This window comes from Drosophila eugracilis, unplaced genomic scaffold, assembly GCF_018153835.1.
Source record: "Drosophila eugracilis isolate 14026-0451.02 unplaced genomic scaffold, ASM1815383v1 contig_616, whole genome shotgun sequence".
NCBI classification, from domain to species: Eukaryota; Metazoa; Arthropoda; class Insecta; order Diptera; family Drosophilidae; genus Drosophila; species Drosophila eugracilis.
Window position 1 is genome coordinate 54,897 of NW_024573499.1, and position 24,379 is coordinate 79,275.

The 24,379-nt window shown below is 40.9% G+C and overlaps 1 protein-coding gene across 1 annotated transcript in view; it reads right to left on the reverse strand.

The window, feature by feature from the left end:
- Positions 1-24,288, reverse strand: part of LOC108116068 (fatty acyl-CoA reductase wat) — a 28,239-nt gene extending 3,951 nt beyond the window's left edge. Inside the window, exons 1-2 of the mRNA XM_017227783.2 lie at positions 23,864-24,288; positions 1,257-1,366 (exon numbers count right to left, since the gene is read on the reverse strand). Coding sequence (XP_017083272.1) covers positions 1,257-1,338 — 82 coding nt within the window. The 5' untranslated portion in view covers positions 1,339-1,366; positions 23,864-24,288. The remainder of the gene's footprint in view (positions 1-1,256; positions 1,367-23,863) is intronic.
- Positions 24,289-24,379: the final 91 nt, after the last annotated feature.

Sequence of the window (24,379 nt, forward strand, 5' to 3'; positions counted from 1 at the left end):
TTATCAGTAATTATGTTACAGATTAACTTATTAAAAAGAACTTTGAGATGATTTGATTTAATTTTCCTATTCTTGACTACAACTTAGTATATTTTGTTCAGTGCCAGGGCTCTCGACATTCCTCTATTGAATGGCATTTCATCTTGAGATGGCCCTCTTCGCCTTAGCCTTCATCTCGAGCTGCCTAATTGCCAATCGTCGGCGTAAATCACTGTCATTCGGAGAACAGGGACCCATACAGACAAGCACACATTCTGGTATCCTATCCGACACCCATGCACAATTGCCACTTGATAATTGCATAATAAATGCAACATTGCCGAGGAGGATGTGCCGCCGCCGGCCCTTCATCCTCTTCCCGGAGGCTGAGGCATAACAAACACATTCATACAAATACAACTTGACACCTAGAGCTGACACACCGGCAACAGCTCCTGCCCAATGGCAAGCCACCGCTATGCCATTCAGCCATCCAACCATACAACCATCCGAACATCCAACCGCCCAAGCACCACCCTCTCCTTGGAGCAAATTCCTTGCCCGAGGCCGCACTCAACCACAAGCACTTGGCTGGCTCACTCAAATGTTTTGTTTACCTATGCTAATTGGCTTAAATGCAACTCAAGCGCACTTTGCATCGCCTCGCGCTCGTCCAAAAACCTTAAACTGAAAATGTGTAAGGCACCACCCCCCGTGAGCAGCACCCACCCAAATCCCATCAGAAAGACAGCACTCAACCAGCCAGGCCATCATTGTTCCGTGGACGCGGCGAAATTGAGCCTCACTTGGAGTGACTCGAGTGGGAGTTGGAGTGCGGCGTTTAAAGCTTTTCGAGCGCTTTGGGGCATTTGTTCAACGCTAACTCCAACACCAACAGTAACAGCAACAGCAACAGCCACAGCCACAGTTAAAGCCCCACCAGCAGCACCACCCACACCACTGGAGCCAACAGAAACAACAACGGGGGTCCCCACTTTGAGTGAATTGTCAACAATTGTTGTTGGCTCTTCGGATTCTATGGGCGGGAGACAAAAGTCTGTCACATAATTTGTCAATTTCAACAAATTTTTGTTTTTAAACCCCCTCCCAGAACCCCAACTTTCCCTGAGGCCAGCAACATCCCCCGCTAATGTAATATTTCACATAAATGCCTTTTATTTTTCCTGGTTTGTGGCCGGGCTTTTGCGTTGTGCGGTACTTGATCTTGGGTCGGATTTTTTGTTTGCATTTTTTCGGTGTTTTTACTGGTCACTCACCCTTCACGTCATTTATGAGCTGACAATGATCTTCCAGCGATTTCATGCCGTTCATGATGTTCATTATTTTGGGGTCATCCATCTTGGCCAGGTAAATGTTTCCTAATTATCTGTCGGAAGAGAAAAAAAATGGGAAATAAATTAGTAAGTAAATCAGATCTTAAACTGGTTTAATTCTGTGTATTAGATGTAGGATCTAGGATAATGTCATTTAACATTTCTATAAGTTAAATTTTCAACTAAATAAAGTAAGCTGCTAATCAGTTGTTAAAACATAAACCGCTTAGGAGCAAATGCCGCCCACTTTAAACCAAAATTTATAGTGAAAAGAAGTGCAGTTTCAGTCCCTTTCAGCGACACAGATAATCCCTTAATTGAATATCTGGACACCCATTCAGCTCTAACCGCCCCAACAGAACTTTCGGGAAATTATTCCTTTAATTCGAGCTAGATGAATGGGAAGCGAAAACCATAAAGCCAATTACAAGAGCCCCAAAGCGGTAGCCATGCGACTGTTTCTTGGCTACTAAAAATCAAATATATATAAGTAAATTTCGCTCCAGTAAAGCTCGAAATTTAATTAAAACTTTGTTCCTTCCTGGCAGACCAGAGAAAACAGGATAGGACTAGAGAATCAGAACAGAGAGGGAGATGGGAAGAAAGGAGTGGAGCGCGTCAGTGAAATTTCTAATGAAGTGCCAGACGCACCTGTTGACACAGGCCAAAAACACGAAGGAAAAACAAAAAACCGTAGAGATATGAAACCGAACACCCAATGAGAGTCAAACTCAAATAAAATTTAATAAAATTCAAATTTTTGGAAAGTAAGTGCAGCAGGGAATGAGGTGAACGCAACTATGCAAAGGCTGCAATAACAAATGAATTACAGAATTTTTGAACTTGTTTAATTTACCCCAAAGTTGGCTCAAATTTAAGCGAATATCGAACTGGACCCGCATATATTTAAATGAACTCGTTTTCGGCATAGCATTTCCAAACTGCAGGCGCATGCAGTTATTAACCTGTTACTTAAACTTAAACTCATATATTTTATTTCATTTTCAACTTCGATTTCATTTTCGATTCGTGTGTCCAATGTCAGTCATTAGCAGTTCGATGACGCCTGAAAGTTCTGACTGTTCAAATGCGCACATTTTCGAAACCTTGATTGGTACATACTAATAGTGATAATCACAGACTGGCCGGGCTGCATTAACAAAGGCTCCAGCCAATCGAATTAAGTTTTCCGAAAAACCCAGACCCGGGTCGAGTCGCGAGATCCGGACCAGGGAGCCCAAACGAAAATGACAAAGTAATCAAAGCTCAGAGGGCATTGTTTCGCAGTCAGATATCTCAGCCAACAAAAGCAGCGGGAGCAGAACAAACAGTCAGGTACAGTGCGTTTCACAACTGAATTCTAGGTATTCCGCTCGAAAGACAACAGGTATTTAGCTCACTTTTATAGCTCCAAATTATTGGTTTAATTGTGGGCGTGAACAATCCAAAGAAATTAGCTATGTAAATGGGTGACCGTGTTTGTTCATTAAAGAAAAGTGCAGGGCGATAAGGGAATGATATAACCACGGTGTTTGGAATAATTACCGCATAACTTAAGTCAGTTATTAACTCAATTTAAATAATTGGTAATGCTTTCACTTTTCCTGGCAACTATGATGCATTAATTGGTTTCATTTTGTGGAATTCTTATTTAATATTTTGAGTATTTATTTCTTTATTAAAAATCAATAAGAAATACCTTATAAGCATTTAATTTAAAAACACAAATGACATTGTTTTTTAATAAGCTTTTATTATAAAAGCATTTATTGGAATAATAGCATTACTTTCTCCATTTATTTATGGATAAACATAATGTTAATGAAATGGAAAATATATCAATGAATGTTTGAGTAATATTAACAAACTTTTTTACTGGTAAGCCATGAGATTTAATGAATTTAATTTAATAAATCCAAGCGATTTATACCTCTGGCCCAGACTGTCGACATGCAAGTGCGTGGAAAACAAACAATCCAACAAACAGTCAAACAACGTGGCCTGAACAATGGGCGGGAATAAACAAAGACACCCCAAAAAGGAAGGCAAGAGGGCTGAAAAGACAAAGCGACCGCGACAGCTCGAATTCGATATGAAAATTAAATAATTTCGTGCAAGTCAAAGTCTCGCACAATTAACCCATATTTGCCATATTTGCGAGTGCAAACTGAGCTCCCCCATTACCCATTCTCCGTTTTCCACTCCTCACTATCCATTTTCCATTCCCATGCAGTTTCTGTGGCCGCTGGGTGTTGCATTTCACACCAATTGAGAAGCTTTTACACCACTCGCGCTTGGCTCGGCGCTCACTCAGTCGGATGAGTGACGAAAGCAACGCAGTGCAATCCAATGACAGAAAGCGGGGATTCCCCGGGGCAGGCAGGGACACTTAGTTAGCCGGGCAGCCTGCCAGCTTCGTTCAACTGACTGGATACAGCCTACAGACTAGTCCCTCTTCCTTTCCCCTATCCCATCCCATCCGAAAAAAAAAAGAAAACCCAACTCCCGACTAGCTGGCTAACTGGCAGTGCGGCCAAAAAGCCACTGCAGCTGATTGCACCACGTTGACGACCACAGAGCCACCGATGCCAGCGAAGAGCGTCCATCCATCCATCCGCCCATCTATCCATCCAGCATCCGTTGGAAAAGCTACGAAAGGTACTCGTTTTGTACGCACTGAATGAACTTCTCATACAGAATGAGGAGGGGCAAAGGCAAAGGGGCACTGATGCGACTTTGTAGACGAATTTATACATTGTTTAAGTATCAGCCGCAGATACTTCCCCAGCACCCCATCGTGCTTACCCCGCTGTCCACTCAGTTGTCGACACCGAAACTCCATCGTCAATGCACATCGAAGCGCAGCTAATTGAAACAGTTCGGTACAGTGGGACAGAAAAGTAGGCAAAAACTGTATGGGTATGGAATGGAATATTTAGAAAAGCTCTTAGCTGATTATCAACTTAATTCTTGATTTATAAAGAAGATGTTTTCTTTAATCATTACATGTGTAAAAGTAAGACAAACTTCTTACCAAATAATTTCTACAGTAAAAAGTACTTTTGCAAAGACATTAGACCAGATATTTTACCACTGTGTGACTCGATCTGGTGTTGCCGCTTTTGGTACTTCTTTTACTTTCGGTGCTTGTTTGCGTGCGGTGCACCATACTGCCTGCAGTTGTTGTTGCTGCTGCTGTTGCCCAGCCTGCTGTTGCTGCTGCTGCTGCTGCTGCTGCTACTCCACCAGCAACAACAACAATACAAAAAACTTTTCGAGTAACAATGGGCTGAAAAACAAAAGTATGAACCACAACAATAACAACTGCACCCGGGGGCCAGGGATGCAGAATCAGCACTGTTAGCAATGCAACAACATAGCATCGGTGGCAACAATGAGAACAACGCGGCCAACAGCAAACAAAAAATCAGCGACTGCACCACTTTGCTTATTTCCATGAAATTCTGTTCGCACCACCCAAAATGCGAATCGAAAATTACAACACCATGCCCCCCCCTCGTTTTTCACTGCTTTTCTCCGGTTTTCTCTGCTTTTCCTTTACTTTTCGCTGGCCACAAAACTCAGACCCTCGTCGAACACTTTTGACGAGACTCATTCGCTTTGAAATTTTATTTAATGCTTTTGTAATAAAGTGTAAAATGGTGGAAAAGTGCAAACAACGGCCACAAGAGCGAGAAATGCAAAGAGGAAAACGGGTAGCGGTGCATAACATCAGCAGCATCATCATCAACGAACGGAGGCAACATCGTTACCAGGCGGAGGATACGGAGAAGGTACTGAAAATAAGGGGGCGGAATAAGTAAGAACTGCGGCCAACACCAGTGGCCACATTAAAAGAAGAAGAAATAATTAACAGCAACAGTTTGAAAGTCCATAAAATGGAAATGGCCGAGCATTGCCATCGCCATCGTCATCGCCGTGTGGAGTCAACCAGGAGCTACCCATGAGCCACCCAGGGAGCCACCCACGAACCACTCCATACACCATCGCCTCATTGGCATCGCCATTACCAGTGGTGCAGACGCCATCGCCATCGCAACCGCCACGACCACCGCATGTGCCATACAACTTCCGACTTCCGTTGGCTTTGGCCTGTCTGAGAGTCTGACTGGGTCCGGACCATGGTACTATATAGTATAAACTTATATATATATATAGAGGAGAGATGCACTGGGCCTTACCCGCCATACCCTTTACGGTTAAGTGGCCATGACTGTGCTATCGATTTGGTTGCATCTCGACGTATTTACTGGCAAACCCGTGACAATGCAAATAACTTGAAGAGCAAACACAATGTTTCCCTAGATTATTCAAACGATTTTCTTATACAATTACTGATTATATCAGATAACATATTCAATTACTTTGCACTTGGTCAGGGGGGGAAAATAGGATTGAAAATATTTTAAGGAGTGTCAGATATTCCCACATTCCCACATAATATCATATTATACGAAAAACCTTATAATCTTTGTCACTTCAATTCAGTTTTAGTCCCATATAGAGTAGGGCATTCCAACTTCGTTATATTCAGTAAACTGACTTTCCCGATTTCATTCTTCGCTATTTGTTAATACCCTTGTTGCTTTTGCTGTTGTCACTGGGTTGACACACAAGCGAAGACTCGGTGCGAAAAATGTTCGTTAAATCTATTAAAAGATAATTACGTGAAGACAAATGGACGGGCGGCCAGGAGCACAGCGGGGTGTCCGGGTGGATGGGTGGCCGTGTGTATCCTTATGCCGGGCACGGGCTTCCAATCCAGTGGCAGTGCCGTTGTCCGTGTCCGTATATGGTCTACAGGACAGGAGCGTCCGTTGCGTCTGCGGTAGCCACCACCCTACATCCATACATATGTACGCTATTATTATTCGAGTTCGTTGATACGATAACGCTAATGGATATGGATATTGATTATAGTTTTTATGTCGCTTATGCATCGTGGCTCCTGCGGCTTCTCGCCCCGCTACCGCCTTTATTTTTCCTTTTCCCATCTCGCATTTCGCATCTGCCGGGCTGTCGGGCTGCCGAGCTCCATTTCCCTGGCCACTCAATGCTGGTGGTAATGATAATTTTGATTATATTGATGCGTCATTTTATGAGCCGCAATGGTATTGAAATTGAGTGGTCTGTGACAGCGTCTAGTTTATGGGGAGCAGCATAATGGCCAACCAATGCCAATTAACAGCTGCTCAAATGAATCTCCCCGACGGGATCTAATGAAAGAAGCCTTCTTTCAGACCCCATTAAGCAGGGATTAGGAGGAGTACTCCCATCCTTGGAAACTCGTAGTCAGCCCGACCTTTGGATAATATGTTTGAGTGTGTGGGTGCTGGGGCACTAAGTGGGTCGGCGGTAGTAATTGCAGTCAGTCGATGGGAAACTGCGAAGTTTAGCTATTGTTGGCGAAATGCGATGTCTTAACGACATTATCCAACGTCCGATGTTTGCATTGAGCAAACTGCAGGTTCTTGACACTACACCTCTCCTACACCCCTCCTCACATTTTGGAAAGCTTCTGGAAAATGCTAATTACACGTATCTTTTCAGCAGAACGTGTGCGAACTCGCAATATCCAATTACGAATCTTACACAAGTGACAAACATTTGCGGCAATTAAATTAATGAAACTTTGCGGGGCTACGTGTCTTGGATCTTGTTCAGATATCTCTCTGAATATATATGTTTTTTTGAGTGCTATCAGTTGATATCTTTCCAGTTGGGATAGCTGCGCCTGCGTCACAATCGTTGTAAGCCACTCCATTGCATTCCAATCCCAATCCCAACACCAAAACCCAGCCACACCTGAGCTGCCGGCCAATTCGAGCGTTTAACCAAATAGTTTCGGTTATGGCCGTGTGGCTGGCCATAACGTTTATGTATTGGCCGGGCAGGCAAATATTGCCAAGCAATTTCCTCATATTCGCATTTTTGCATGGCCATAACAGCAATCAAAGCCAAATTGAATAGGCAAATTACCAATCTTCATCTACACGCAACCAGAGCTGCTGCCCAATGATGGTCCGGAGAGCTTTCGGTGAAATGTATCCAACAAAATGGGGTTTAAATGCAGTTAAATATGAATTTGACCCCAGGCGATGGTCTGACAGTAACTCAAAGCCCAATGGTTTATTAAACTGCCGAATTATGGTTGAACATGGAGATGGCCTGAGTCACTTTATTCACTGTTTATATCCGATATATATTTTGTATATTTTACATTGTTTAATTTTCAGTTAACATGAATAAGTTAAATGTTTTTTTGAAAGGAAGATTATTTAAAAGAGACCATGGTAAAACCATTTCAATGCTCGATTAATTGAATTCTCATTAATTAAACATTGATTTTCATTATGATTTATTTTAATTTGATTGTTTTCATTCTTCACATTAATGAATATATAAGGTTAATTTAAAATTTTCATAAAATGAACAATGAACAAAAAGCGCCGCTAACAATTTCTAAATCAATTTCAATTGTTTGTTGCGCCATTATTACACCTGTTTATTTATGTGCCAGTTTTTCGAAAAATTGTGGAAAAACTAAGCATACTCCTATACATGCATACATAAACACACACTATTACAAATTGTAATTACATAATTCGCTCATTATCAATGACAACAACAATTACAGCAACACGACATTACAAAATCGACATAAAACAAAAAAGCGTAACGAATGCGCGAAGGCGAATAAAAAAATATAAATAAATTAAATGCGCTACGCTATAATTTATATTAATTAATCGGTTTATTTTTTCTTCATTCACGATTTTGTTGCTGCCACAAGCGTGGAAATCACGGCAAAAATCAATGCAACAACAACAATCGGTGGCATGTAATGCACAACCGGCCGATGTAAAAAATTATTATACAAAAACAAATTTATGCGCTAATAAATAAGCAAACATTTAAATCGTTTTCAATTGCTATCTCTCTCTCACCCTACCTCTATGACTCCATCTCACTCTCACTGCCGCAATCTGTGTAATTTATAATTGAATGTAATTTGAAATTTTTGTTTGGCCCACACATACATCTAAATAAAGTATGATATTTTCCAATTAAACTAAAACAAAAGCCTGCAAACTTCAAGCTTACGTAAAATGCAGTCACATATGAAAAGCAGTGATAAAAACTAGGGGATTCGGCTAAGGAATACTCATTAATTGGACTGTATTTAGTAATTTCATTACATTTTATAAAATCCAATATAGTTCTGTACAATCCTTCTTTTTGATTAATTGTTTAATACCTATGAACAGGATAACCTTTATGTTTTCCCGTATAAAGATTTGTTATATCATTTCTTATATCTTTCAAATAAACAATAAGATTTTTTCTTATTAAGTTCTTAATTTAAGTAACTATTACTTAATTAATTCATTCACTAAAACAAATCAAAGTACCATCTCTCCTAATTGAAATCCTCTACCCAATCTCCTCAAGGGTATCTGGGGAGTGAGGAGTCATAATGGAAATTCTTTGCAAATTGAAATTGCAGCCTCTTGAGCTCAAAGTGGCATGCGACATGGCTGGAACTAAAGTGAGGGGGGCGTGGCAAGGGCTCGACCCACTTAGATGACGGGTGATGGCTGAACAGCATGGACGCAAACGGGAGGGTGGGTAAACGGTTAAGAAATCACGTCATAAACGCGCCGAGCACGAATTATTTACAAAGCACGCGAAAGCCTAAAAGAAGGCCCTCCCCAATAAAATAACAATAAACTATGCTCCATAGCCCAGTCGATGGGCGTTGGGCTGTGGGCGGTAGGCGGTAGGCGGTGGGTGGCGGTTTGAGTTGGCCATAAAAACAAAGCAACAAAAGCAAGGGGAACAACAAGCCACAGTGGCATAAACAATTGTGTTACAAATACGACTACAAATGCATAAAGCAGCAGCCGAGTTGGCCAAAAGGAATCCAGCCAGCAACAACAAAACGGAGCAACAAATGTCGTCTCTTATAGACGATTATTTATTGTTAACGATTTATATTTGTTGTTGGTGCCGCTCCGCTGCCGGAGCAGCTCACATTTCAAGGCAGCGGCCCTTGTACGTGCGAATGTGTGAGTGCCAGGCCCCAGATTGCAAGCTCCGTTCCCGGGGTTTCGTCCTGGCCCAAACGATTGAGCCTGATTGCCGGCTCAAGTGTCGGTCGCGTCACACGGGGCGTATGCGTGTCGGCCGGGCATGGATTCGAGGATTCAAGGCATAGAGCGTGGGGCGTGGGCGTGGGCGTGCGGCATGGGTGTGGCCTCTTAGAGCTGAGCACTTGGTCCTGCCAACAAGGCAATCATTTTTTAATATTTTCTGTGGCATCCAAAAATCTTTAAGAGCATTCCACTTAAGCTACAGTTTTTGTTGGGAAAAACAAGGTCAAAGTGAAATGTCTATTGGTATATCATAATTTACTGAAGAGGATGTCATCTATATAATTTATGCAGTTCATTTCGGGTCAAATAGTTTATTTGCATCTATTTTTTACACTCTAGTACTGCCGGTTTTCATTCTTGGAAACACACGTGTTTAAACCGACAATCAGTAGTGTTAACTGCAACTGCGAAATAACTACCTTGGCTAAAATTTCACACTGATCGTGTCAGATTACAAAACAGCAGACTGTTTTTTGTTTTCTATATTCAACTTTTGCCATAGCACGTTTCAGTAATGGTTGTTAAGCTACTTAAATGTTTACAATTTTGAGGTCATAAAACTTTTCTGAAAACAAAACCAATACATTTTTACTATTATTTCTTTTATTGGAGTTAGCTTTTCTCTATAACTTAGGAAGAACATTAGGGATCTGTTTAGAATATACTGCCTATGATCCCTGGCTGATCTGAGGACCCCCACCCACCACGAGCATCTCTGGCTATGATGGCCATCAGCCGCAAGTGCTACAGTTACAGCTCGCTTTCCCACACGTCGCAGGCAACATTCTTCTTCGTCAAGTGCGCGGCATGTTTGACAGCAATGAGTGCTTAACACGTACGAGAGCTTTTGTTCGATATTCACTGATGATGTTGATGCCGATGCTGTTGTAGTTGTTCTGCTGTTGTGTTTGTTGTGTTTGTTGCCATTGTTGGCATTGTGGGCACTGTTGGTGTTGCTCATTTGCCACTTTATCTTGGCATTGTGCATGTTATTTACTGTTGCCTCACGAGCTTCCTTCAGCCTTCAGTCTCCTTTGTGCCCCAACTTGAAGTATCTGCGGACTGTCAAAGTATCTGTATATTATATATATATATATATGTATATCTGAATCTGCAGCTGGATCTCTGTGCGTGCACATTGTTTTGCTGTGGGTGTGTGTGTGGGGGTGTGACAAATATTCGTAGGAAATCATTTGGTATGCTCTGTTAAGCGACGACTTCTTTCCCAGACTCAAGTCTCTATTTCTGTTTGTGTGACGCCCAATTCATTGAGTCTACTGCCTGCGGGCTTAGTCGGACCCCCCACCACCCGATAACCCACCCAAATAAACCAATTTAGGAGGAACAAGCTGGAACAAGACCAAGACGAAGAACAATAACCGACCCACTGACCCACACAAAGTAGCACAAAGATGTTTTACGAGTGCTGGCTGTTGTTGTAACAATTTGTTCATTACTTTTTATCACTCGTAGAGGGCTGACCTTTGCCCTCGGAGCGAAATTGTTGCCCCTTTTTTTTGGAAACAATTTTTTCCCCGTTTTGTTTTTCTCCGTTTTCGATGCTGCTCATCCATTGTTTTTCTATTGCTTTGGCTGTGATTTTTCCCCCATTGTTAATTCCTCTGATTGCCAATGTTGTATTTATTGTTTCATGCGGCTGCTGCACCCACAACGTGGGTCAGTTAATGCCAAAAAAGCTGGAAAAAACCATTGCAAAATTGTGTCTGGTTGTGGCCACAAGCAGTTTCCTCAAAACATATAATTATGTACGAATATTGTGGATAATACATGCACTCAACCCAAAAAACGAAAACCCAGAGCCTAGACCCCGGCACGACCCCCTAAATGCCCGAGGGCCAAATGTGTTTTCCCTCGTTTTTATGCTGCCCACAAATTGCATTCAATTTATTTTGCTTGTTGCAAATCAAAAATCTCCATAAAGCAAAATGTTTCCTCCGCAATGTTTGTGGACTGCATAAAAATGTTTAACATCGCATAAAAGTTATTACTTCATTTATTTCAAATGCAAACATTGTTCTCAACCGAATCCGTTTTGGAAACTTACTGCCAGGATGGGTATGTTGGGGGTTTATTGCGTTTAAATGGAGCATGTTTCTTGGCCAGCCTTCTGGATTTACATTCAGGTAATTCGGAACTTTTATAACTTTTTAGTGCTTTTTTAGATGGACTTTCAATGTTGGCTAATTAAATATTATTAAATTATAATCGGTTTTGGGGTAATTAAATTGTTTTCTTGTTTTCAGCTGCTTTGGTTAATTAAGGGTTATAAAAACTTTACTCTGTTTAAAAACTCTTAACCGACAAACCATTTCAAAGGCTTTATGTAAATAAAAAAATGTGGCAAATGAAATGGAAATTGTCTGCTTATTGGACACATGAAGTGGCAGCTTTTGTTCATGGCCAGGCATATGCATCCTAGAACCTTCATTGTAACTTAATCAACCGCTGGTCGTGTATCCTTCGAAGAAAGAGAAAGAACTTTGGGTGAAACAAGAGACCTGACCTGGGCTTTCAATGGCTACTCCGAAATCAAAAACAATTTCAAGGGTCTTAGATCAGATCAATTTAAAGCCCAGGCTTGTGTTTTTTATTTTTAATAAATACTTAAGCGTAAACCGGATATTTCAATATCCTGCCCACTGGCGCTAACACACACTACCCCCCAAACGATGTGGGATATATATCTATATGGATATACAAATATAGATATAGATATATATATAGACGAGTGTGCGGACAGGGTAAGAATGGAAAATGCTCTGGCGTATTTGCATAAGAAAAACTAAGTTGAACCAAAATCAATGATTGTACACTACCAACGCCACGCCCCCGAATTCCTTGGACCGCCCCAGCCTCACCCCTAACCCCTATCCTATCGCCCCTGAGTGCTGCGATGAAACAGTAGACGAAGGATAAAAAGGGGGCGTAGAGAGGGGCTGGGCCGGTCGCTTTCATATTATTACTTTATGGTTGCCTCCAGTTATGCATACTATAACCATAAATATGCTCCAATGGAGCCAAAGTCAGCTAGCAACAAAATCAGACCGGAGCGGAAAATAACAACAATAGCAGGAGGGATAATATTTTGTGTTTGTATTAATGCAGCACGCATACATATTTATACTATAACTCAGAACAATAAATAGTAAAAGCTGGATTATGATTAAATCGATTACATGGGGAGCTAACGTTGGCCAAACATTCGTTATGCGTTTATGTGTGTTTGCCTGCATTATGCCCACAGACCGACCACGCCTACTACCATCCAGAAATCTGAAATCCGAAAAAAAAAAACGTATCGTAGGAAAAACGCAATCGAAATAAAGAAGTAAACAAGGAACCCATAAAAATGAGTCTATGACGGGATACATATTCATAAATGCAAACAAATTTGTGAGTGTATGTGTAAGGGTGTGTGTGTGTGCGTGTGTGTGTTTGGGGCAGGCGGACACACAGATACAAAATAAATACGCAGCACTCGGTTTTCATAACTGAATTGCATGCCCGATTGAATGACGAATGGAAATTGAATGAATCCCCCAGCCAAATGCAATCGAAGATGGGATGGATGGAAATGGACATGGATACGGAATGCTGGGCAGAGGACAGAGGACACAGGACACGGCCCATCCACTCCCACATCCTCCCATTCGTCCTGCGCCCTTGGTGACCGTTTTTAAAGCTGATATATTAACTTTATCCGCACTCAACCTTAATGCCTCGAACGACATAAATGCGATTTTAAAGCTGTCGAATATTCTGATCCGCTGAAAAGTGAATTTTTAAAGACCTGGTAAAAGTCTGCCGATGAGCTGAGGAGCACTTATTTTCTTAATGTGAAGACCATAAAACCAGTGGTAAAATATTGATTGATTTTCGGTTGGCCATTAATGTTTATAGCGGCGGCATGATTATAATTCCTTTTTCACAAAATTAACTAGATAACTATCTTAATTTGAAAATCCAATTTGTGCTAATTGAAATGTTTCATTCGTGGGAGCTCAAACCAAATGTGCGATATCATAAACATATTTACAGTGTTAAATAAAGCTTATTGAATGCCAAAGTGGGCTGCAATGAACGAAAACCAAAATTAATTTTATTGAAATAATTAGTTTATTTGACTTGAGGTAAAACGTTTGGGTTTATGTGAGTGATGCGTTTATAGTAATTCAAATACAGTAGGTCAGAATTATGGTTAATTCGCTTGATTTAATAATCAAGTTATAGAAAATAAATTGGAATTAATTAACCAACTAATGTATTTTGTAATTAAGTTCATAAAGAACTGCCAGACTATATAGTGAAGTAAGTAAGTTTCAATGTCACTTCCATTGAACAAATCACACATCTTTTATCCCCTGAAATCTTCACTGGCACTATCTAAGTGGATGCAACCTCTACGGTGGCCTCAAGACATCCAAATCACTCCCAATGTTCTCCTCTCATACTCAAAGTACCCACGCAGATGGCTAGAAACCAAACCTGCCCCAAAAGTCGATAAAAACGCGTAATCACAAACAGACGGAGAACGTGATGGGGAGTTGGTCAGGTGTTAATTGGAGCGAAGCGATTCAAGAGCAGCTAAGTTCAATGTTGAGGCACTTAACAGTTGTTAATTGCAGACACTCCCCGAGCTGGATTTAGTTAGTTAGTTGGTCACTTAGTTGGCTCACTGGGCCATTAATAGAATCTCGGACAAGAAATTTGCCAATTAAAAGTCATGATCAACTGACGCGGCCATCACACCAACTAGTTAATCATCATTCATGCCAGCATCCCCATAGTCATTATATTATCGTCAACATGCCATCATCTTCATCATCATCATCATCATCGATGGGTGATGTTGTCGTTGTAGTTGTCGTTTCGGTTGGTAACTTTTCGCACTTGGCCAAACTTCCGCTGAAGGCGAACCGAAACTTTCATTGAACAAGAGACTTCGGAATCGACTCGGGGCGACTTGAAAAACTTCAATTAGCATTAATCTTGTTGACAAAATTTGTTTGTGCAAATCAACAGAACAACATCGGCTTGGCGGCAACAAAAACAACCAAGAGAGATTTAAATGCAAAAGCAGTTTGTCATCTCGTTTGCACATATATATTTTTAGAACGTCCGAACGTCCTATTAAAGATTCTTGTCTTCTAGTTAGTTCAGCACTCTCTACTCCTCTACAGCTTTTCACTCAGCTCAGCAGCCCACCATAACCCAACCAGTGGCATAATACTCCTCATCCTGTGGCCCCTTCTCTCCTCTGGCTTTATTTTCTTCTTTTTTTGCGGTCCTTGCAGCCCTCTTTGATTTTATGATTTTCCATCATGTCGGCAATATCGTATGTCTGCATGCATTACTATCCATACCCTATGAATGGGTATAGCAGTTGATATCAAATATAAATCTGAATCAAAGTTCATTATGAATGCGTCATCGTGTGTGAAAGATTTGCAATAAAAACAACAATGTACATCATTTGTTAAAATTACTGCTTAGCAGTGAGAAAGATAAAAAAGCTGTCAGCTTGATCGTCCAAAAATGGAACTGGTTTGCTTTCGGCGGTTCTTGACTCCAATTGGTATTTTTTATTGTTACTCACGATTAAACAGAAATTATAAAAAAATATATGTACACAAAAATCTTCATGCTTGGAATACCTTTGATGTTTCCTTATATTTTCAAGAAATTTTTATACATTTTTATAAAGGGTATTGCAGTTTTCAAGCCACCTGAGGACTGCCCTTGGCTAGCTTTTTGTTGGCTCTTATTTTATTCCATTTTATATTATTTTATTCCAGCTTCTTTTTTGCGGCTGCTCGTGGTGGAATCAGAGGACCCGAGGCACTTTGCATACCGATATGATCGGCATGTTATCCGCTCTGACCATGGCTTTGGCTTTGGCTGTGCTATAGCGATAGCTTTGGCTTCAGGGGCTTGCATTTCCCTGGTAACGGGTGAACAGTAATGGGTGACTGGCAACTGGTAACTGGTCCAACAGTTCTGGCCCTTGTTCTGGCCATTCTCGAATGGATGCAACTGGGCCAACGGCATCAGTCCTGTAATGGGCTTAATCGCTTGCATGCATCAATTATGACGAGCTGAGGGGCGGTCCAGCATGTGTGAATGGAAAGTTAATTTCCAGGCAAATCCCTCAACCGGCCGACTAATCAATAGTCAGACCCACTACCTAATAAATCGATGTCCAGTAGTACTAGTATCATCTTACCGGTCATGCTCGACATGGCAATTAAAGTGTGCACTAATCTGACGAATTAGTCAAGTGTTAATTGTAGGAAGTTAGCTGTGATGGAGAGGTTGTATTTATTCTAAATACTATTTACTGGCATTTGTAGCTGAATTGAACTTTGAATTTAGAATTGGATATTAATAAAGTGAGGTAGAAGTGCAACAAAATAGTTTTAACCTACTTTTCTGCGTTTTGATTCTGTGCCTAATAGTTGTCAGACATAACATAATGTATAAAGTTATTCCAAAAACCAACTGGCTTTCTACACCCATTTCCATTTTTATGCACATTTTTTTGATTCCCCACGAAGGTTGCCCAGCAAATGCTGTCACGTAAAGTGTGGAAAAAGCAGGGAGATTTCGAAACTGGGACTGGGTCGCAATTGGTAACCGCGGCACAGGAACAGAAACAGAAACAGAAACCCACGCACGCGTCGCATTTCGACGATGGTTTTCGGGTGCGTAATGCATATCAATGTCACAGGTTGCGAATCGAAATGGATTCGAATTGGGATCGAATCGGAATCGAAATTGGAATAGGAATCGAATCGAATTCACAGAAAGATCGGTGGATGGGCTGGCGGCACGTATGCGGAACCCGTTAGCCACCGTTGATCGCTGGGCATAGTTTCACTGGTTCCCCTTCCTCGTCTTCAAGTTGCCATGAGAATCTTGTTAGGGGGAATCCAGCACCACACCTCCAAGTTCCCTTATTTGTGGCCAGGTAAACAACTTTTATTTTCACATCTATCTGTTAGATACCACGTACAAGTGGCCAGCGTACGTGCGTTTTGATATTTTAAACAAATATTTAAAACAAATTACCACAGCACAAAACTCGTACGCAAACGAGTGTGTGAGCTGCCAAGGAGCTGGGCAACAGTGGTCTGGAATCTTGGAAAAACTTTAATCAGAATGGTAAGGGATACATTTGAAGGTCTACTTTGTTATTGAGATACAAAATGTACTTTATTAGGTATTCATGATTTTTGTACTAAAAGGGTTGCCATAAAACCTTTCAAAGTAATAACAAAACTAATAAAGATGTCTGAAAATACAAAAATAATCACTAAGACTTACATTTTATTTTTATGAATTAAGCTGTAACCACAAAATCCATTAAGATATTGTAAGTGTTTTTAGCTGTAAATTATTTTCTGAACAGTAACAACATTTTCATATTAAGTTAATGGAAAAACGCCCAAAATTTTCCTACTAATAGTACTAACCACTGTCCATGGTGTTCGATTCATTTAAAAGTGGGAAGTTGGTAGCGACTTGTTGGCTTTTAGTTAGTTTCTGTGCCCCCGCCCCCTTCCTGTCCCTCCTCAGTCATATTTTTTCCTGTTTTTGGTCAGATAGTTAGTTTTGGTCACTGTGGCCGAAAAGCGGACACAAAAGCGCTAAAGCTTTGGCTTAGAAATTGGGAAGCAATCCGAAAGTGAGACAACGGTCAATGGTGGTCAGTGCGTATGAAGTGCGAATGGAGAACAAGGTGGTGGTGGGTGGTGTATATGGAGGGGCCACTGTACTGTCCCATGAGTTGTGCAAACAAACACAAACACAAACCAAAACCGAAACAGAAACCGAAGCCCAAACAGAAAATCCCCCACAAAGTAAGGCAGCAATGTAAAACGCTTCACGTTTTGTACGGGCCACGTACGGGTATCTATGCATCTGAGAGATACAAAATGGCAAATGGCCCGCGGACCAGGCCAAAGACTTAAAAACTGCAACTGGAACTGCGTGTGCTGGAACTTGGTTGGAATCGGGGTACTGGGATTGAAACGTTTGGCCAGTTTATCAACGTCTGGAAACTTGTCCCGTTCACCCCCATTCCCAGCCCCTCCACGGACAACCCACCAACAGCTGTCGGAGGAGAGTCTATGATTGTCAGATTGGCAACATTTCGTGGTGCTGCTGAAATTATGTCAAACCTGTTTGATTGAAACACTGAAAATTGTCTGCAAATTGTTTTTTACAGCATTGCCCAGTATGGTGCAACGAAATCGGGGGGCGGCTGCAAAAAATTGGGTGGGGGGTAGGTATATGAGTATGTATAGTTGGCTGTCCAACGTAACCAATTCCAGGCGATTGCTCTAATGCTGGCTCATTACAAATGCACAACATCAACATTAACGGCAACAACAAAGGATGTCGGCTTTTCTACGATTTTCGAATTATTTTTGACATAATACAAAAATGTGTGTGTGTGTTCACACACACGCATGGTGCGGGACAACCCATGGGGAAATGCGGTTTGATTTATAGGAAGTGTGCACTGACTTATTCGATTTCTGTAATTGGATGATTGCATTTAAGCCTTACGCAATCGAAAATCGAAAATAGCACATTTATGTGTCACCATTCGCTACAATGTAGTAATTTATGCAATCGCTTATCAAGCTTTCCGCTGAAATTATACTTCTTCTTTAATAAGTAATATTAATTGACCAAATTGGCTTAACAGAAACTTAAGTTAAGGTTATTCAGCAGTTGTTACTGAAATTTCAGTTCGAGTGCCCCTTGCAACAGTTTAACATTCAAAGAAATTCCAGATTTATTTATTTACAATGCATTTTAAAAATGTTCCATCAAAGAAGCTTCAGTTGCAGTTTTATGGCTGCATGTGTGTGTATGGCCAAAATGCAATCGAATGGGAAATACATATACATATGTTTCGGTAGGAATATGTACATATATTGAATGTATGCAAACTGCATAAATGCTTCCTGAATCGAATTTAATTGTATCTGGTGTCTGCATGCAGCATTCGTATCCGTATCTGAATCTGCATCTGCATCTGTAGTATATATATATATTATATATATGTATCCATATCTGTAGTTGCCAGTGAGCGATGTTGTCTATCCATCTCGTTGGACTCCCATTCCCCGCTCAACCCCTTTGCGGCTTTCTGGTTTAATTGGCTGCGGGAATATTCCATGTGATTACTTAATGAGCCCCAACTTATGTTTACTACGCGAAACATTGGTTCGCTCCGGTCGGTTCGGTTCGGTTTCGGTGAACAAAAGTTAAAAGGTTAACAGTAGCCGGGCGAGAGAAAAGAAATAAAAAAAACACAACACACAAAATGATTCCACAAAATGATTCCACCCAACAACAACAACAGTTGTGGGGGCGTGTGCACGTAGTTTATTATTCAATTATGCATTCATTAAGGTACATAATTAATAATTCAATTAAGATAGCACTGCGTAGTGCATCAATTTGTGGCAATGTTTCCTTTATTACTCATTTTCACGCACTATGGCTCGCATTCCGCTGAATCCGGTAAGTTCCACTCCGTGACTCACAGCCCCACAGTTTAAGCCAGGGGCGGGAAGAGCCACAGTGGGTTAAGGGTTACGCTCGATCGCAGCTCGAGGAAGTTGGCAGCAATCCGAGCCACTGGCTGCGGCATGCGTGATTTCCGATTGAAATCGAATACCGAATCTTACAGTTTATTGCCTGCCAAATGATGCAAATCATTGTTCAATATCTGTAGCTGGAGAGAGATGACTTGCCAAAAGTCTGGCAAAAATATTCCACTTCACGAATCAACTCTCAATTGCAATAATTCAATTAGTATTGAGTTGTAGAACAGTCATCGAGTGCATTTACGGAAATCGTACATTATTTTTCTAACTCAAGATTTCTTCGAATAGAAGTAGCATATCTACATAAGGATTATTGAAATTTTAGAATATTTTAGGAAATGAAATCACAGAAGTAAGGAAATTCCCCTATAGCTAATCAACACAGCTTCTAGTTAACCTTCCATAGTTTATACCCCAAAGAAGCCGTATCTCATAACCCAACACAAGCCAACTTAACCCTCGTGAGAGGTCAAGAGGTGCTCTCGAAAGCCCCTAAATAAGAGACAGCAAGTGCCCGACCTAAGCCAACTCTCAGAACTGCCGTCTCCATCGTCTCCGGGCCAAACTCTAATTTATGTCTTTATGGCACATTACATTCAAGACAATTCACTTGCTTTATAACCTGTTGGAGTAAGTCTTTTACGGCCCCATCAGCAGGAGATCAAAGCCAGGCCATGGTAATGACCCAGTTGGCCGGGCTGGCGAACCTTTTAGCCGGGCAGCGACGATTTCATAGCGACATGCATAATTAAAAAGCCGTTACAGGATGTACACGGCCAGGGTTTATGTTTAAATGGCCATGCCATGGCAAAGTTATGAGGCCCGCTCTTAATTGGGCCAAAAACGTTGACAAACACAGTCAAAAGCTAACAGCCAACAGCTAACCACTTTACGTGCAGAGTTTCGGGCCACGTTCATGTTTAATGCCTTTGTCGAATAGTGTTGACCTTTCCAAATGGCCAATTGCCGACGGCCAAACCGAAGATTCTGAGAGAACCAGAAAGCCTTGCCCAAGCCCAGTCCGAGTTTCAGCCCAAGCTCAGGCTCAGGCTCAGTCTCAGGCTCAAGGCGGTCAGGTGCATTTATCGCAATTAAACACTTGTTGCTGCCAAAGTCAAAGCTGCAAAGCTGCCACCGCAAAAACAACGCCACATCTAACAAGAAGAGAGGCAAGATTAATACGTGTATTACGGCCGGGCCACGATTCGACAATTCAACATCGAACAAATATATATATATATATACAGATATATCTATATGGCAATAGCGATTTGCTTAGAATGCGACAACCGCCGGGCCCCAAATAAAAGCCAAAGTGCTGACCTTGTCAGTGGCTACTACGACTACTGGCAGTACTGCCAGTGCCCACAACTACTACTACTACTACCAATGTTGCAATCGCTTGCACTGCTGAATCTCGAGTGGTTTTCCTTGTGTTTGATTTTTCAATTTTTGCAGCACAAAGCGGGCACACATACTCGTACACCGACGATGAACGAATTCGATGGAAGAGCATAGACTTGGATTTGCCTGAAATTCGATCAAAATAGCCATTCTCTAAGACTTAAATGTATTTTTCATAAACATCTATTGATTCTATAGAATTTGTTAATTGAATAGCAAGAAAAAGATAATAAATCTCTTTAACTCTGTTATGCCATTAAAACATGTAAATAATTCCATTGTTTGGGTTAACCTCTTATCAATGGTTTATATATAATTTAAGTCCAATCCATTTAAATTTAACTGTCTGTCAGTCAGAGTGAGCGAATCGACCGGCTGGAATTTTAAAATTATATGTTACATGGCTGGTTAAATAATTAATAAGTGTGATATGAAACACATCAGCACAGGTATGTTCTTGGATAAATATAATTACATTAATTAAATGAACATTCAGAATGAAAATGTCGAAATATATGTTCAACGTACTAAATATTCTATAGAGAATGTAGAATTATTAGTCATAAAGATTTCTCTAAAGGTATTGTTATCCAAAAATCAGGCTAATTGCTGGTTTTTAATGTTAGTTTTGAGATATGAATTTCCGTCAAGTAAATGTCAAATATTTGGTTTATGTTTTCAAAGCTTTGGCTTTAAAATTGTAAAGTTTTAATCTTGGTAATATCTACAGAATTTATTGGTTAGAAAATGTGCAGACACTAGAGATACCAATTCAGATACAGTGAAAACATCGCTCAACAATGCTTGGCCACTTAACATTTTAAATGAAGATGTTCCCAATTTGATTCATGGTCAGGTGGCCATCGAGTTATTTATGCATATTTTACACGCTCGGAAAATGCTAAGCGAAGAGCGTCTTTGGCGCTGCAAACTTCGAAGCCTGCTAATTCGCAGCAGAAGCAATATTCGCACATTTATCGATTGCAAATCAATTTCGTGCAATTGCACATCTCACGTAATGCTAGCCCCTCTTGGCCAGGTCGAAACCCAGTGGCTCTGGGCTCTTGCTTTGGCATCGCCGCGCTGCAATGCATCGCTGCCGGATTACCCCCCGATTAATGCTGCTTGCATACAAATTGGCGCATTTACGTTCGCCTTCACCTGGTGGCCAGGTGGAGTATAGAAGGGGGTATGGACGTATAAGGGGTTTCCATATCCACAAGATACAGATACAGATACAGACACGCGCCTGCACTCGTTAGCCAGAAGTCTGGGGCATTTGCTTTCCTTTGGCATTCGCAAGGCGACTCGCCAAATTGCATAAACAACAACAAAAACAACAACAATGAAGCAAAGTGCGAAATATAAATTACACCGCGATAGATGCATGCAAATGCAGTTTTTGATTTTCACATGCAAATACAATGTCGAACATTAAAAGTTCTCGACTGATGCCACTGTCTTCCGGTGCAATCCTAATCAGTATGACTGGCCCAGTGCCAGTCACACTGCAAATCCCATCCCAACAGTTAGCCCATCCTCATCCTAATCCTAGTCCTCATCCTGTCGTTTGGAAAAAGGCGAAAAACGAAGCGAGGTGACAACATAAGCAGACTTTCCGCGGGATTTGTCAAATATTTGCGCTACGCTGCGCTTATTCAAAAAAAATAAAATTGAAAAAAAATAGAAAAGGGAACCCAAACTGCAGCTTGGGATTCCGAAAAACCCTTAGAACCCGAAAAAACCCCCACCTTTTTTGTGTGCGCTTTCACGCCTCTCAGAAGGCGGGCAAACTTTTATTATTATTTCATTTTTATTTTTTTTTTCGGGGCCCGCCTCGCAAGTTCAAAAAGTTTAATGCTATTTGACTTTGATTCAATGTTTGCATTGTGCCCGGGCACATCATCGATTATTTTCCACTTGACGCCCCTTGTCGGTCCACTGACTAGGAGCCGAGCCACCCACCCATCCACGGATCCGAGTTGTTTGTGGTGGACAAATGAAATATGTTTGGCCGAATCAAAAAGCCCTGGCACTGACAATGCCCCGGCTACGAGTATTTTGATAAATTGCGAATTAATTGAATCGCTATGACATGAAGTTTAGCACCATTTTTTCGTGCCATAATTAAAGAGTTGTCAGTTGGCTGAGTTTTTCCTGCACAGACATTTAGAAACTTTAATTGAGCCAAAATCCTTGAGAGTCATTAATTGTGAAAATTCACAAATAGATTTTTGAAATTCTCCATCACTCAATCGCAATTTGTATGGGAAATGTGAGTTGCCATTTAAATTTGGCCAATAAAAATATTTATTTAAAGGCCTTTGGGTTTGCTCTTTAAAATCCTTTAAAGGATTTAAATTCAGCCTTTGTTTGATCCACTCATTAAAAGAGGATTTAAAATAGTTTATAAAAAATAAGGAAAATGTTCAGCACTTAAGTTCGACTTACATTTTCAACATACATATTTAATTCATTGCTCTGGCATTGTGTGCATTTTAAACCAATTTAAAATTTGACAATAAATATGAATATTAAAGCCCACAGGCATTTCACTAAAAGCTCTTTAAAATGTTTTAAATATTTAATTCCATGTCCTAGCCTTGTCATTGGGTCTTCCTTAATATATGAGGAGGTATATAAATACTGAACGATATGAATTATATATCAAGCTGATATCTTTTTAAGCAAATAAGTAAATTTCAAAATTGAAAATGTTTCATTCTCCTTTTTTGTATTCGATGGCCAGCATAGATGGGGAGCCCACAAACAATTATTCACAGAATTGTAAAACCAAAAGTCAGAGATATTATTATTTCTGTTGAATTAGTGACATGCTAAATGGTAATTTAAATATTGATCGAAAATCTCTTGATCCAGTAATAAATGTTTTTCCCAATCTAATCAATTACTTTTTTTGGGTTTGGCCAAATGCAAACCCGTTTGGAGTACACAAAGACCACGGGGGTAATATAATAATCCGAATGGTGATTATCGATTCTTTGGCAGCCGTAACTCTCATTGCATTGGCAAAACAATGAATTATTTCCCAATTGCTGTGTTTGTGTATAAAATTTGGGAAATTCAATGAAATTTCACACATTTTTTCGTGAATGCCTGTGTGTTAGCCATGAGCTTTTTGTCGGCCCCTCCTGGACCTGCGGAGCGAATCCAACCCGTTTTGGGTATTTTTTAGAAAGCCACTACTATTGCCGTGTGCACACGTAATGGCATTTGTCATACGATTACCAGAGTACCAGAGCGCCAGATTGCCAGATTGGTAGATTGGCAGATTGGCCATAATCCCATGTAATTCAAGACTCACCGAATTGCTGGCTGCACAGGCACAGATCCCACGCCCACAGATTGGATTTCGACAAATTGTTGGCTAATTACAGGGCTCTTTAATCTGCCACACAAATCTTCCTCTCTCTGGCACAGGGATATCTCTAATATTTTTTGTATTGACTGACCACTTTCGAAATATACTTTATTTTCTTCAAATACTTTGACGCGCTTTTGAGAGCGGCACGCAGTGTTGCACAAGAGTATCGAAAAGAGCGATTCCAAAATAGTTGCAACAGGCTGAAAAACAGCGGACGCACCACGATCCGAACCGAATCGATACGAAAACCGACTTGAGTCCCGAGTTGGAAAATCTGTTTTTCGAGACAAGACAAGTCAAGACAAGAGGAGACGAGACGAAACGAACGTTACGCGTTCCAGAACCGCGCTGCCAGGCAGACGAAAACAGACTCAGCTCGAACGCGGCTTGCAAAAACCACAACACCTGACATCGGCGTCTCAGCGGCTCAGTGGTTCGGCGGTTCGGTGGCTCAGC